Source organism: Balaenoptera ricei, chromosome 13 (assembly GCF_028023285.1).
Source record: "Balaenoptera ricei isolate mBalRic1 chromosome 13, mBalRic1.hap2, whole genome shotgun sequence".
NCBI classification, from domain to species: Eukaryota; Metazoa; Chordata; class Mammalia; order Artiodactyla; family Balaenopteridae; genus Balaenoptera; species Balaenoptera ricei.
Genome location: NC_082651.1, coordinates 6,439,704 through 6,454,215, shown reverse-complemented (window position 1 = coordinate 6,454,215; position 14,512 = coordinate 6,439,704). Strand labels below are relative to the sequence as shown.

General features: G+C 51.4%; 1 protein-coding gene across 2 annotated transcripts in view; it reads right to left on the bottom strand.

Moving 5' to 3' along the window:
- Nucleotides 1-14,512, bottom strand: part of RFX8 (regulatory factor X8) — a 72,665-nt gene that overhangs the window by 18,910 nt on the left and 39,243 nt on the right. The window contains exons 5-11 of one of the 2 annotated variants that reach the window (XM_059942556.1): nt 14,315-14,378; nt 10,153-10,263; nt 9,468-9,545; nt 6,731-6,844; nt 5,685-5,835; nt 3,469-3,527; nt 1,930-2,086 (exon numbers count right to left, since the gene is read on the bottom strand). In XM_059942556.1, coding sequence (XP_059798539.1) covers nt 1,930-2,086; nt 3,469-3,527; nt 5,685-5,835; nt 6,731-6,844; nt 9,468-9,545; nt 10,153-10,263; nt 14,315-14,378 — 734 coding nt within the window. Of the gene's footprint in view, nt 1-1,929; nt 2,087-3,468; nt 3,528-5,684; nt 5,836-6,730; nt 6,845-9,467; nt 9,546-10,152; nt 10,264-14,314; nt 14,379-14,512 lie in introns of those variants that run through there. The other variant, XM_059942555.1, reaches the window with a different exon arrangement.

The window sequence follows — 14,512 nt, the reverse complement described above, 5'->3', positions numbered from 1 at the left end:
CGCCCGGCCCCCCGAGTGGGGAGCCTCCTGCTGTGGCGACTGTCCCCTCCCAGTGATGCCACCACGCGTGGAACTGTAACTGAGGCAGCACCCTCCGGGGCCTTCCCAGAATACACCTCCACCCGTGTCCTCCGCCTGCCTTTTGTCTGTAGAAAAACTTCAGCCGAAGAAGAAATTTAATCAGAGAAGTGAGAAAATGCAGAAAGAAAGGAAAACAGGCAAGCAAGACAAAATAATAATACTTTAGCCATTAAACACAGTCAAGGACCTTTAGTTCCTCCTCAAGGACTCTAGAGAATATTCTGAGCCATGTCCCTTGAGCTGTTTTGCAGATACTGAAACCCCCTCCAGGTGGGAGGAGTTAACTGTCTGCTGCCCACGAGCACGGAGACCCCAGACCGGTTGGAACCAGAAGGTTGATGATGCCGACTCCCGATGACCTCACCACTAGCCAATCAGAAGAGTGCCCGCGAGCTGACCACGCCCTGCTCCTAAAACACTGTAAGACCCGCTCCAAGTTGGGAGACACAGCCTTGAGGGCATGAGCCCGCTGTGGCCCGCTTACCTGGCAAAGTAATAAAGCTATTTCTTTCTACTTCACCCACAACTCTGAGATTTAGTCTGGCACCAGTGTACAGAGGCCGGATTTTGGCATCTGAATGGAGATTTTCTTCCTTAAGATTAACTACAATTGTCAGATAGTGTCGGGGCCCAGAGTAGGCGGCTCCAATATGTGCCTCAGTGGCATATTGGTTAATTTGATTGAAAAGTTACTTAAGAAACGGCCAACACAGGAGGACACTGACTCTCGCCCTCGGTCTCCCTGAAAACAGGAAATAAATCTCCGGCGTGAGAGGTGCCCTGCCGGCACCAGGATGTGAAGAGACACCCTTATCCCCAGAGACAGGGAATTCAGGCTGAGAACAAACCATGTGTAAACAAACCATGTTGCTTTTTTTTTTTTTGGCTGTGCCGCCAAACTTGTGGGATCTTAGTTCCCCGAGCAGGGATTGAACCCAGGCCCTCGGCCATGAAAGCACGGACTCCTAACCACTGGACAGCCAGGGAAGTCCCAAACCATGTTAGTTCTTTAATTTACTACCCAAGCCCCAATTCTGTTTAGCTTCTTCACTAATTGGGCACCCCAAAACCTAAGTTTCTTTGTCTACTTCTTAGGTCCTATTTCTATAAGACCTCTGTGCACACGAATTAAAATTTGTGTCTTTTTCTCCTGTGAACCTGTCTTGCGTCAGGTTGATTATTAGTCCAGCCAGGAGGACTCAAGACGGGTAGAGGGGGAAATTCCCCCTTTTCCGGACAATAGCAAAGGGCAAGAATATTCATGGGCTTATATAGCACTTGTTTGTAAAGTAGTGAAATAAGGTCAAAGCACCACCGTTCAACTTCACATTGTTAAAAATAACACTTGGTGCAGGAATTCCCTGGCGGTCCAGTGGTTAGGGCTCTGCGCTCTCACTGCCGTGGGCCTGGGTTCAATCCCTGGTCGGGGAACTAAAAATCTCACAAGCTGCGAGGGTGTGGAAACAAACAAACAAACAAAACTACAGTTAGAGCAGAAACTGGCAAGGTAGAGAGCTAAGTCAATCCCACTCAGGCCCGAAGAGGCGATCTGTGCATCTACAAGAGGGATGCAGGAGGGTTTTCCAAAGGAGACAAGAAATACTGTCAATCAGCAACCACACTCACTCGGCAAATATGTCCTGGCGCTACGGACCCCAGGGCAGGCCCTGGAAGAGGGTTCTCGGGGCACTCCTCACCTTCTGCAGGAAGAGGTGTGCAAGCAGATAAATTATAATGTCTAAGAGGAACGTTCTAACTCTATTAGGAAATCTATAAATCAGTGATGGCCGTACCAGCCCTGACTATATACCAAACACTGCAACCAAGCAGCCAAGGAAAGAGGATTACATTTCATCTCTGTGTTCTCCTCCAGGTCGTCAGTGCCGCTCGGGTTACTCCTCAGGGCTTTCTCGGAAATATCCAAAGCGCCCTGACGGATGATGGCGTGCAGATCCGACTTCAGGAGGCTGGCTCTCCTGCTGTTTTCCAGCACCGTTCTCATGGTCTAAAGACAAACGGCAAACGCTACACTTAATGAAATCTTGTCATCTTACTTTGGCCTAATGCCCCCTCTCCAAATTACCAAAATTTTCTTGCTGTCGAAGAGAAAGAAAAGTGGATTTGGGTATTTTTGCCCGTTACAACTGAATCCTAAATGACAATCAAAATGTTCAAATTGCACACATTCTAGAACTGCCTTTCTGAAACTCAGCATTTAGAACACTTCTGCTCCCGGGCAGATGTCTCAGGGCCCTGCAGCTCCTCCTCCCGGTTCCTTGTCCTCTGCACCCCGAGCAAGGAGCCTGAATTCTCTCGAGAGGGAAACAGTGGTGACTGGGCTCTGCCAGGCAAGCGCGGTTCTGGAGAAGCAACAGGGCGGCCGGACTCTGCAGGACGGCTGTGGGGACCCAGAAGCGCTCCTGTCCTTCCTCTGGGGAGCCTTGGGCAGCGAAGTGGGTCTCCGCCGTCCAATGGGACAAACCTATCCCTTACGTGTTCGGGGTCTGCAGGACGAGCGGTGAGTCATCCTCACACCAGCCCCAAGGGCAGGCACTACAGCCGTGTCTGTTTTACGGAGAGGAAAGGGGCCCTTGGGTGTTAAGTGAACTCTCCTGGAACAGTGGTAAAGGTGCGGCTCCCAGCAGGGCAGGCTCTGGACCCTGAGCTGGCCGCCCCAGTGGGTAGGGATGGAGGTCGGGTTGCAAGGTCGTTGCCATCGCCCCAGTCGGGAAGGTGAAAGTGCCAAGAACCCGATGGGCCTCTAGCTCAGAAGGAGAAACAACCCTTCTGGTGGAGGACGGAGATGGTCAAAGGGCGGGCCTGGCTGGGCGACCCCCCTGGCCGGGGCTGATTTGGGGCAGAGGGCCGGTCCCAGGCTCTGTCCCCATCTGCCGCCGTGGGATTTCAGAACAGATCCTAGAACTTCTCCTTCAGCCCCTCTCTCCCCTCCCCTAACACCCAGGAGTGAGAAGGTCGGAGCCGAGGACCTGGTGGCCCCGACACACAGAGTCCACAGGGCCATATGCACAGGGTGCAGGGTCTGTCTGCCCGTCCGTCTGTCCTAGGCTCTGCTACGATGCCCTTCCACCTCTGATGTTGGCTTGCCCGGGACGCCACCCCTGGGGGGCCTCCCTCTGGAACTTTAGAACCTTGACCTGCTGGCCCTGCGTCCTCTCCTCCACGGGCAGAGCCTGGAGGCCGGAGGGGAGGAGGGGGTGGCTTCCAGCTGCGCACCTGGGGCCCAGCAAGCTGTCCTCTGCCCTCCAGGTGGGCGGGCCGGCCTCCCTGCACAGGGCCTGCTGCCCGCTCTGAGGGACAGTGGCAGCCTTTGCTTTTCGCTCTGGGAAAGCTGCTTTGTCCCCTCCTGTCTGGTTGCCTGAGCCCTACCTTTGCCATGTTGGAAAGGTGTGTCTTTCTTCTTAGTCTTTTGACAAACACAGTAACTTCTGTGAAGAACAATACACACGGCCATTACTGATACTGTAACTTCACGTTTGCACGCAGGCAGGCAGGGACGAGGAGGCAGCGCATACAGGTGGCACGCCCATCTGCCCAGGAGGGCGGGGCCGTCCGCCTGCCCCACCCAGCCAGGCCCCCAGCACCCCCACCCCCCGCCCCCCGCCCGCTCGCCCCTTCCCAAGTGGCTCCGAGATCCCGGCAGGGGCGCATTGACTCCACCGCACCCCCCCGCTCGCGCAACGCCAGGAAAATGATGTCCTCCAGCGTCTGCCGTGTGCTCCATGAAGTTGAGGATTTTGCCCGGGAACCCTGACTTCCCCCAGCTTCTCATCTCTACGTGCTCTCCTCGGGAAACGATCAGAAATGAGAAAACACTGAGAGAGGAGGCGCTCTCCTGGATGTACTCATCTATTCATTTATTCACATATTCACTTCCCGGGGACACTCGTGCAGCGTCTGCTGGGTCCTGGCTACACGGCTGGATGAAGGGGAACGACCTCCACCCCCAGGGGCTCCCCACGAAGGGGAGGTTACCGGGGGCACAAACAGCGTCCCAACGGCAGAGTAAGTGCTCCCGGCAACGAGAGACACAGGGAGAAGGAAGTGAGCGGTCCTAGCGGAAGAAGGTATCAGGGACGGCTTCATCCGGAAGGGGACATTCTGCCTGGGCCCTAACGCGTAGGTAGGAGCTGGCGGGGAGCAATGGCGGGGGGCGGGGGCGACTAGGCACAGACAGCAGTAGGAATAAGGGCCCCTTGGGGACGACCAGTCTGCGGTGCTGGGGAACGCCAGTGGGTCAGGGGGGCAGGGGGACAGGGTCGGGCCAGAGGCCAAGCAGGGAAGGAGAGAGGACCATCCGGGCAGTGGGGGCCGTGGACAGTTGTTAATTGATCGAACCTCTGTTATAGAGCACTTGCTGGGAGGGGAAGGGCGTGTGACCGAGGCGGGGCAAGGCTGCAGGCAGGCCCATCAACCAGGAAGCTACTGAAGATCCTAGAGGGGGTTTGGAGAGCCAGAGGGCTGGGATTAGCGCAGGTGGTGAAGGGGCCACCGGAAAACTGGACCCCTTTCATGCGCCCCCTTTCCCAGCAAGTTCCAGACCTCACTTTCTCCCTGCAGGACCCTTCCTGCTGCCTTCTTGGCTGGCAATCACACGGGCCCGAGGGCCCAGCCCTGGCACGTGAACTTTTCCAAGTGGGTCAGACAGGGAGCAACACAGCCCGGGGTGCTGGGGATGCCAGGGGTGGGTGAAGATTAGGTGTGGCCTGTTCTGCGGGCCCTCGGGGGAGAGAGCGCACAGGGCGCAAGGGTGGCAGGCCTGCAGAGGGGAAGGGAAGGAAGTGGTGAGGGCTTGGCGGGCGGGGAGAGCTAGAGGCAGTGATGGAGAACCTCACAAAGGCAGGAGGGAGAAAACCGGGAATTTCCAGGACCGTAAAACACGCGACCCACACAGTGGGTGTGTGCTGGCGTTCACAAGGGCCACGGAGCTGGAGGGATACCAAGGGGTCAGAGGCAGGGAGGCCGGGGACAGCCAGCGGAACAGCTCGGGCTCCCAAGAGGAAGCCGTCGCAGGCTCGAGCGGACGAACAGCCTTCTGCGACAGCGGGTAGTGTTGAGACACTGCGCCCTGGCAGCCGGATGGAGGGGACAGTCACCAGGGTGACTGGAGCCACATGGGTGTGAATACCTGGCGGCCTGGAGTTGAGCAAGTCAGGCTACGGGCGGGAATTTCTAAGGAGGGCGAGATAATCTCTGAGCCTCGCGGGGGCCCACCCAGAGCACAGAGAGGCGGGAGGATGCTGGGGCCGGAGCCCTCGCCGGCGCCGCTTGGGTGGGCAGTGAGCTGAGCGCTGCTGGCTCAAGAGAGCGGAGGCACGGCCCGCCTCCCCCTTGCCCTTTCCTACCTCCCCGTTCCCTTGGCCCTGCCGCGATTCACCAGGGGGAAATGGTAAGAGGGTGTGGGTGTATCTGCACAGGCGTCCCCTGTGGGCACTACAGGCAAAGCCGGGAGAGCCGAAGCGGCCAGGCCTTGTGGACTGCAGTTTAGTGCCTGAGGACAGAGTTAACACAAGAGGGGAGGAGGCCTGCCCCACGTGGAAAGTTCATCTACTCTCACAGCATTTATGTTGTCCGTCGAAACCTACCTCTGCGCTTGGAGAGCTGTAAGAGGGCCGGAAAACCTTCCAAAGCAGTGAGGAGCCACAGCTTAAACTTCTTACTAAACGACTGGACAGATTCCAGATGCTGAATAGAAACATCTTCCAAAAAGTCATGAAGGAGAACGTCCTCAATTCCCTACAACGGAAGTGTCAAGACATGTGCCTGCCGGCCGGTGTGGACAGCCTCTGGTTACGAGTGGCCGCAGGTCACGTGAGCCACAGACAGAGAGAGAGGCCGGGTCTCCACCTGCTGAGGGCTCGGCCACCTCGCAGCCCTGGCCACTGCCCACTGGGCAGGACATCAGGCTGGAGAAGCCGGAATCGGAATTCTTTCCGAGATTTCCAAGTATTGATAACTGATTCAAAAATTTAAACAACACAAATGCTGGCCAATACAGGGTGGGGGGCAAGGAGGGGAGGTCAGCCCAAAATATGTAAGGGCTGGACCCAGCCTCCAGTTTTCAACCTTTGTAGTAAAAATTTAGAAGCCCTGGATTTTTTTTTCCTAAGAAAATAATAAAAGGTAAAAGTTCATGACTAGCTCAAGGGGAACACATTTTCACTGTAGAAATTATATATAATTGACCCCCAAACTATAATAATCACTCCAGAGCTTAAAAAAACAAACCCACAAGCCCTGGCAGTTATATATAATGCAAAGCAACTACTCCAATTACTCCTTTTAAAAAGCTCTCTTTTGCTGAAATATCAGAGGAAGAACCCTGACTCAGTTCAGGGTTCACGGGTCACCGGAGCCACAGGTCACCATGTGTACTGGCTTTTTCTCTACATGAGGTAACTCAGATTCTCAGTGAATTCAGAAAGAAAAGCTGAGTCTTAGGGAAAGATCCAAGGCTCACGGTCCAGGGGCCCCACGACTGACTCCTCAGAAGGTCTTAGGAGGAGACCTTCTCCATTTTCTCCAACCCCACGGACACCGCCGAGAGTGAGGGCTGCGGGTCTAACCCCAGCATCTGGTACCAATTTCTGGGAAGGATACAAACCAGCACCTCGAAGGAACTTCCTCCTACCTTGTACAGCTGTCTGTCGTAGCATTTAAGGAGCTGGCACACGTCAGGCAACGACATGAGCATGACTGTGTCCTGCTGCAGAGATTTCCAGAAGGACGTGAGTGAGTCCTCCACCTGATGTAAAGAACGGCGCGTATCTCTGAACGCTCGTTTTGTGCCTGGTGAGGCCACTCCAGCCCACCCGCCCCCCGCTCTTCATCAGCCCCAAATGGTAACAGAATGAATTTCATTCCAACCCACATAAAGCTCTGCCTATTGGCTTTTCCAAGCTGTATCTCAGAAGTGATTTTACACCCATCAGAGACCACCTGTCAGTTGGGTGGGAGAACGTGGACCACCTTTTTCCTGAGGCAGTTTTCTGGAAGGAAGGCTGTTTCTGACCACAAGGGGGCTCCTACTGATTACAATAGGATGAGGATCAGGCCCCAGGGGTACAAACCAGAGTTTAGAATAAACTTTCATTGACTGATTGACCCCCTCAATTATTTTTCGGCTCAGGAAGAGGTGTAACAGTATGGAATCAAAGACACCTCGGGACTTCCCTGGTGGTCCAGTGGGTAAGACTCCACCCTCCCAACGCACGGGGCCCGGGTTTGATCCCTGGTCGGGGAGCTAGATCCTGCATGCGCGCCGCAACTAAGAGCTCGCATGCCACAACTAAGACGCAGTGCAGCCAAAATAAATAAATAAATAAATAAATATTTAAAAAAAAAAAAAAGACACTTCCTCCTTGACATCATGTCAGAATTCACCTAAGGACGGTGTAGACTAAAGGGAACTGGTGCGATTCTATTGCACAAAGGAGCCTTCTTTAAAGACTTCTGTGGACAAGTTTTGTTTTGTTTTCCCCCATGTTGACTTTTCAGATCCCATCTTTGGACCAGGTGGCCAACCTGAGTTGTCAGCTCATGAGGACTCTTGCCTTTGGGGATTCCTGCAGCTCAGATGTTCTGAGACATCACAATACTGACCCCAGGGCCCTCCAGTGACCCCAGGCAAGAAACTGTTCCTTCTGTGCAGGCTGTCAAGGGAGTGAGGCCTGACCCTGGAGATACCTGATTTTAAACTCTCTTCTAGAGAAGACGTCTCCCAAGAGACTCATAGATATTTAACGAAAAAGACAAGTGTGGGATGAGCAGAATATATTGATCCTTCGACTCCCAGGCTGGAGGCTTTTGGGGCCCGCGGGTCTGGATGAGACAGCACCACCTCGGCCCACTCCCCCAGCACCCAGGTCCCAAATCACCTAATCCCGATTCGCCTGCTTCAGAAATATTTCTGATTTGTCCCTCTTTCTCTCTGATGTCACTGTCACTGGATCTCCCGATCCAACCCTCCTTCCTTCTCACCTTGACTGCGACAAAACCTCCTTCGCACCCTCTGCTCCAATATGGCCCTTGGATGTCACTGCCAACCCGTCTCCTCAGTGAGTCAGGGTCTTCCAGAGGCCCTTCCTCGCAGCGGCCGATTCCCACCTCCCCTCTGGCTTCTCTCCTTTCGAGATAAATCCGGCCACAGCGACCTTCTTGTCCTGTGATGCCGGTGACCGTCCTGCTGCCTTTGCCTGGCACCACTGATGCCGCCTGGAATCCCTTTTCTACCCCGTTTCGAGTCTGTCGAACTTCTGCTTTTCTAAGAGAGTTGCCGGCGACGCGGCCTCCCCCGGGGGAGCCCGCTCCAGCTGTCTCTGTTCCTCTTCCCTTGGGCACCCAGAACCGTCCATCACACTGTGTTCTAGAACTTTCCATACGGTATCATGTTCATTGGCTTACATCGTTCCTTTCAGTACCAGACTATACGCTTCTCCAGCCTCCTGGGGAATACCTTCCTAGTTCCAGAAACGGTGCTGGTCACAGGGTAAGAATTCAGTTAGTACTTGATGAAGCACTGAAGGCAAGAAGGAATGGATTTTTTTTTTTTTTAATTTTTTTGGCCATGCCGCACAGCATGTGGGATCTTAGTTCCCTGACCAGGGATCAAACCCACACCCCTTGCATTGGAAGGGTGGAGTCTTAACCACTGGACCACCAGGGAAGTTCCAAGAAGGAATGGATTAGCTATCCGACACGCATGGATGTTTACAACACGGCATTAATAGGCCAGGGGCCACTCTAAAAACCGCGTGGTCCCTCCCTCACGCCAATGCTCTACACAAAGTACAAAATGCGTTCATGCCGAGTGAATATTATCTCCCAAAGGTGAAGTGCTTAGAACACGGAGGCCTCAGAAAACTTTTCATTTAAATGTGCACTTGCTTCCCTGGATTTTCATTTTATACAGCAAAAGACAGAATTCAGAATGGTTAAGAGATTTACTCGTGTCTTCCACGGTCAATTCTAGAATAAAATACAATCATCATGATACCCACGTCAGAGCACCCTGCTTCGAACTGCTTCTTGTTCAGTTAGCCGTGTATCAATAACGGCTCTGAAGCATCACGGAGAATTCCAGGGTAAATAACATTACCAATACTGGATTCCAAATCAGCTGGAATTAGGATCTAAAAATAGCCAAATTTTTATTTAAAGCGTAAAGTGTTCCATATGAGCACCTTGGAACACTTCCAGATGATTAAACTGAATAAAAATAGCACCTTCAAGAGCTCACTGACTATAAAATAGCTTCATTCTAAGCACTTCAGTCAATGAATTCCCACTAGACATCCCTCGAGGGGTCTTTTCAAGTAGAAAGGTTAAGAACAACTCATTAATGCTGGTATTTTGCAGATAAAACCTACTCTCTTGAGTTCTTGGTTCCTCACGTTCTGTAAAATGTCTTGACAATAGTTGCAGTATTCATCAGCAAGAAAGGCCATCTAGGAAGGATACGGAGAATCACTTCAGTTTGCAGCCCACTTCCAGAATGATCTGCTCCTCAAAGACCTTTCTGAGCCCCTAAGATGCTGCTTGTGTTGCTATTTGGCTATGACAGCAGCTGGGCTCTTTCCTGGGGCCGCGTGTTTTTTTAGCTACGTGGAGTAATGCATAACTTATTGGCCTGAAATTAATGTAGCTCCATTTCTGATGCCATAACTCATATATTTCCAGGATCTGCACCGCCCGCTCTAAAGGCCACCGATCTTAGACAACTTTCTTTCCTAACCCCAATTTCTGCCTCCACGCCCCCCAGCCCAGGTTCTAGGAAATGCACGTATGTGTTTCCTGCTCTGTCACGGGGAGGCCCTCGTTCTGAAAGATGACCACGTGGTCCCACGTGGAGCCTTTCTATAGGACATGAAGAGAAGCCCTGAACTTCCTGACCACCATCAAGCCCAGGAGGGAATGCTGGTTCTCCCTGGTCTGGGAGAAGGCAAGCATTACTGCAACTGGTACGACTACGATCACAGGCAAACTAAGAAGCCATTTACTGCCCCGAGGCAGCCAAGGTGTGAACATTAATCTCCCCGGTGCATGCAGGCTTACTGTTTTGTAGGAGTACTTCTTTGCCAGTTCCTGCTCCCAGAATGGACACCTCCTGAATTCAGACAAAGGCGATCCAACTGGGTCTGTCTTATTCGGCGAACGACTGGCACCCTAAAAACCATTGACACATGGATTATTTCTTTAAGCCAGGCGATAATTACACTGCTGCTGTGGAGTAATCTTTTATCCACACCTCTGGACACACTACTGATCCCAGCAATTTGCCCTTATATTTCATCGCAAATAATACTAACCTTCCTCTGTAAGCCTATGCACTACAGTCGTCAGGGAGGAACTAGGATTTAACATATTGCACTCTTACTGCCGTGTATTACAAATGCTGAATAGCGACGTACAGTAAAAATATTACCTATGAATAATTTGATGCCATAAAGACATTCTACAACTCTTGTCTATCTCATTGTCCCTCCTTGAACTAAAACCATATCCTGTCTGGGTCACCGTGCCTGGATTATACAAATGGTTAGTCATATAAAAAAAATCTCAGGGCCTAAAGGACAAGGAAAATGAGGGGCACAGACTTTCCTTTAGAAGAACACATTACAGAATGTAAAACCTTTCCATCAAGGATGGAAAAAGGCAACATGGCGGAAAGCGAATTCAATATTCCTGCCTTTTGTCATCCTGGATGTTCTCCCCGCCTCCCCTCCCCACCCCCTCCTCCCCCCACAAGAGCAAGGGGAGGCATGGTTGCCCCTGGTTTGAATGAAGGACATCAACTGTATTTGAAATTACTTCTTCAGGATTTTCCCAGACGCCTTTTGAATAACTTCCATTTTAATAAGAGTCGGTGAAAGCATCCCTGGGGGTTGGAAGTTAAGCAGCTAAGCCTGCTGGACTGCACCTCGGGGGCGGGGGGGGGCTGGCTCCCCTTCATTTTCTCCAACCTAATGGCCCGCCGTGCGGCAGCACAGTTCCAAGGTCAGCAGTTCCTCCTTAGCTCTCTCTGTTCTTACGCGCTCAGAGCCTTACCGAGCTACTCGCTTATATCTTGCTTAGTAGCTCGTTGACGTGGGTTTGCAGTAGGCTCTTGTCTACAAGCCACTGGAGGCCAGACCAGCCTTCTGAACCGCCAGCCCCTATCCTTAGGGCCAGGAGCGCCCCCAGCTGCGCGCTGCACCCACAGAGAACAGCCGCCGCCAGCTTTCTCCTGAGCTGATGCTTCCTTGTTATCAGCCAATATCACATTGAAGTCCGGGGGCGTTTAGGGTCACACTCAACGGTCTTCTTAAGGACCTAAAATCTGTTACTTCTCAACTCTTTTGTGGTCCTGAACCCCTTTGAGCATGTGATGAAAACAAATTAGCTTCTCCCCAGAAAAATGCACATTATGCACTACATACTGTGAAGATGCCAAGTTAAACTCCCGTTGTTAATATTTTTGGAAGAAAGTAAGGGTGTAGATGTCTAAATAAATAAAGCAGTAGCACAGAAAGGTGATAGATCAAGAGGCATCATTCCATGGGGTGCTGTTTGGTTTCCACTGGGGGCTGTTCCACCCTCATTCCTACCATTAACCCTGGCAACATTCAGAGTCCTCTGATGGGTCCGCTTCCAGGACGTGGGTTGGGGGGACAATGCCCGGGCTGGTCACCAGGAAGGATGGGGCTGTCGCAGGGACTTCACTGGCCTGGCCACCAGTGCTGCTACTGGAGAAGAACTGAGGGATCCTCCTTTCCAACCCTGGGCTACCCTCTCCTCTCACGCTGCACGATCCCAACCACGTCCAGTTTCTCCGTAGCACACGTGACCTCCCGGGCTCATCAATACTCTCGTGACGCTGATTCTGCCAGTATCCAAGCCCGTCTTTCTCAAGGGCGGCCCTGAAACCAACTACATCAGGATTCCTGGGGTGCCTGAAGTTCATAGCGCGAGGGCCCTCGCGAATCACATGAGGCCAGAAATCTCTCGCTTTAACCAGCTCCCCAAGTGAGCCTTACGCATCTCAAGCTGAGACCGCAACTCCGGGCAGGCTGTGTTGTCCAACTCTGCAGAAATCCCTACATTAAACACGGCTACTTCTAACTGGAATTCAAAATTCTAATTTCCGATACTTCACAGTTTCACCTGTGCAGAAGAAGTCATCTGAAAACACAGTATGGTCAGAATGGAAACGGAAGCTACGACCAAAAATAATAATAAGTAAATTCATTGTGTTCCTGAAGTCAATTCCTTTTGGACTCTTCCTGTGAAAAGAACTGATCTTTCAGAAAAAAAAAAAAAAAAAAAAAAAGAAAATCATGAATTGAAATCTTTTCTTCATAATGTAAACAATCAAAAATCTAAAGGGAGCGAGTGTCTGGTGCAGAACCACTAAAGTCTGAATCTCTGCGGGACAAGGCATTCAGGAAAGAATCAGGGGGATTCCTGTTCTGGAGAAATAATTCAGCAAAATGACAAAGAAAAAAGTGAGAAATTCTATTTAGATTTTTTTAGGTGTATTAAATACAGCTTGGGATCTTCAGGAGATCCAAGAAAAGTCATTGGGGTTATTATCATTCATTTATTCCACCCACCTTTAGTGAGCAGGTACTAAGTGTCAGCCCCTGGAGAAACGCTGGAGGACCTTCCTGTCATCCCCTGTGCCTTTAGGCACCACCTGCCACCCCTGAGTTACTCTATGGATTCTCTTGATGCCTTTTGTCCTTCCTGCATTCTTGAAGACACTGCTCCCAGAATTATCACCCCCAGAGCAAATGTATCCTGTCATTCTCCTTCTGAAGATGCCTCAGTGGTTTTCCCCCAGTCTCTTGGGTGACACCCAAATTCCCCAGCCTGGCATTGACAAGCTGTCCACCATCTGGACCTCATGTTGAGTCTACTTCTCCCCAACATCCTCACTTCTGGTTCTCACTGCCCGCACACCCCCCAGCATGAATGCAGGCTACATATTCCCTCAAGATCAACACCTCCTAAAAAGAGGATCTCAGCGACCCTGTCCAGGACCAGCTCAAGGGCAGCAAGATAGGTGGAAGAACAGCCCCTCGAAAACGCCCACATCCTAGTCCCTGGAACCTTACGTGGCAGAGGGGCTTTGCAGGTGTGATTACGGTTAAGGACCCTGAGATGGGGAGATGATCCTGGATCCTCCAGGTGGCCCCAATGTAATCACGAGGGTCCTTAAAAGCAGAGAGCCTTTCCCAGCTGCAGAGAGCCAGAGAGATGGTGTCATGAGAAGGACTCAGCCTGCCTTCGCTGGCTGAGGAAGTGGCCACAAGCCAAGGAATGTGGGCAGCCTCTAGAAGCTGGAAAAGGCCGGGAACAGACTCTCCCCTCCAGGTCCCCCAGAAGGGATGTAGCCCTGTCAACCCCTTGCTCTTAGCCTGGTGAGAACTAGTCAGACTCATAACTTCTAGAAGTTTTAGATAATAAGTTTGCGTTAAGTCATGACATTTGTGCTAGTATGTTACAGCCGCAACAGGAAACAAACACAGGCCACTTCTTCCATGAAGCCTTCCCTAATTACTCCTGGCCCACATCCTTCCTCCCTCCCCCCCCCCCCGTGGAGTTCCCAATCCCCCTGTAGCGGGCACGGGCCCCTCACAGCACACCCATAGTTTTATGTCTGTCTTAGATCCCCAGCTACGAAACTGTATTCTATTCAAGTATAGGGAATATGCTTTTTGTTTGTTTGTTTTTACTTTTCTTTCACACCCCATTCAGCCCTCAAGAGGGCTGGTCACAAAACAGGCTTTTCAAAGGGTGTCTACTCAATGCCACTTGTCGTAGCAAAGTGCTATCCTGTCATCCTGGGCAACCAAAGAAAAGTTCACCTCGTGATGTCACAGATTAGCTATTCATAGTTCTGGCGTCCTAATTCAAAGAGTTATACATGTAATTGGAGACACTTTCACACAGATTTATTGGTAATAACCTATGCTTCTTTTCTAATTATAGCAGAAGAAACACTGTTAAATGACTGATGAGTAGCTAGGTAGTTTGTTCCTGAGGACAGGGACCTCCCCTGTCCTCACACACCGTGTGTACACAGTGGACACACAACAGTCCCGGCTGGAGGGGTGAGTGGTTGAGGGCTGCCCATAGTAAGAATGTTACACACAGGAAAACAGTTGCATCTAATTCAGCAATTACTGAATATTCCAGGGTCTATCATAACAAATCTATTTTATTCAACACTCACTGCTCCTTCTTCTTGGAGAATGCTGTTATAATTAGCAGATTTTTCAAAGGCAATGACGTCTCCACTGTGACATAACAGACAACAGAGAAATAATTTCAGTTAGACACTCGTTTCTGAGCATAGGCATAGAGTTTCTTTGGCAGTGAGGTTACTTGTTGGGGGGTAACTTTGATTTCAAAACCCTCCTCCAAGTTTCTT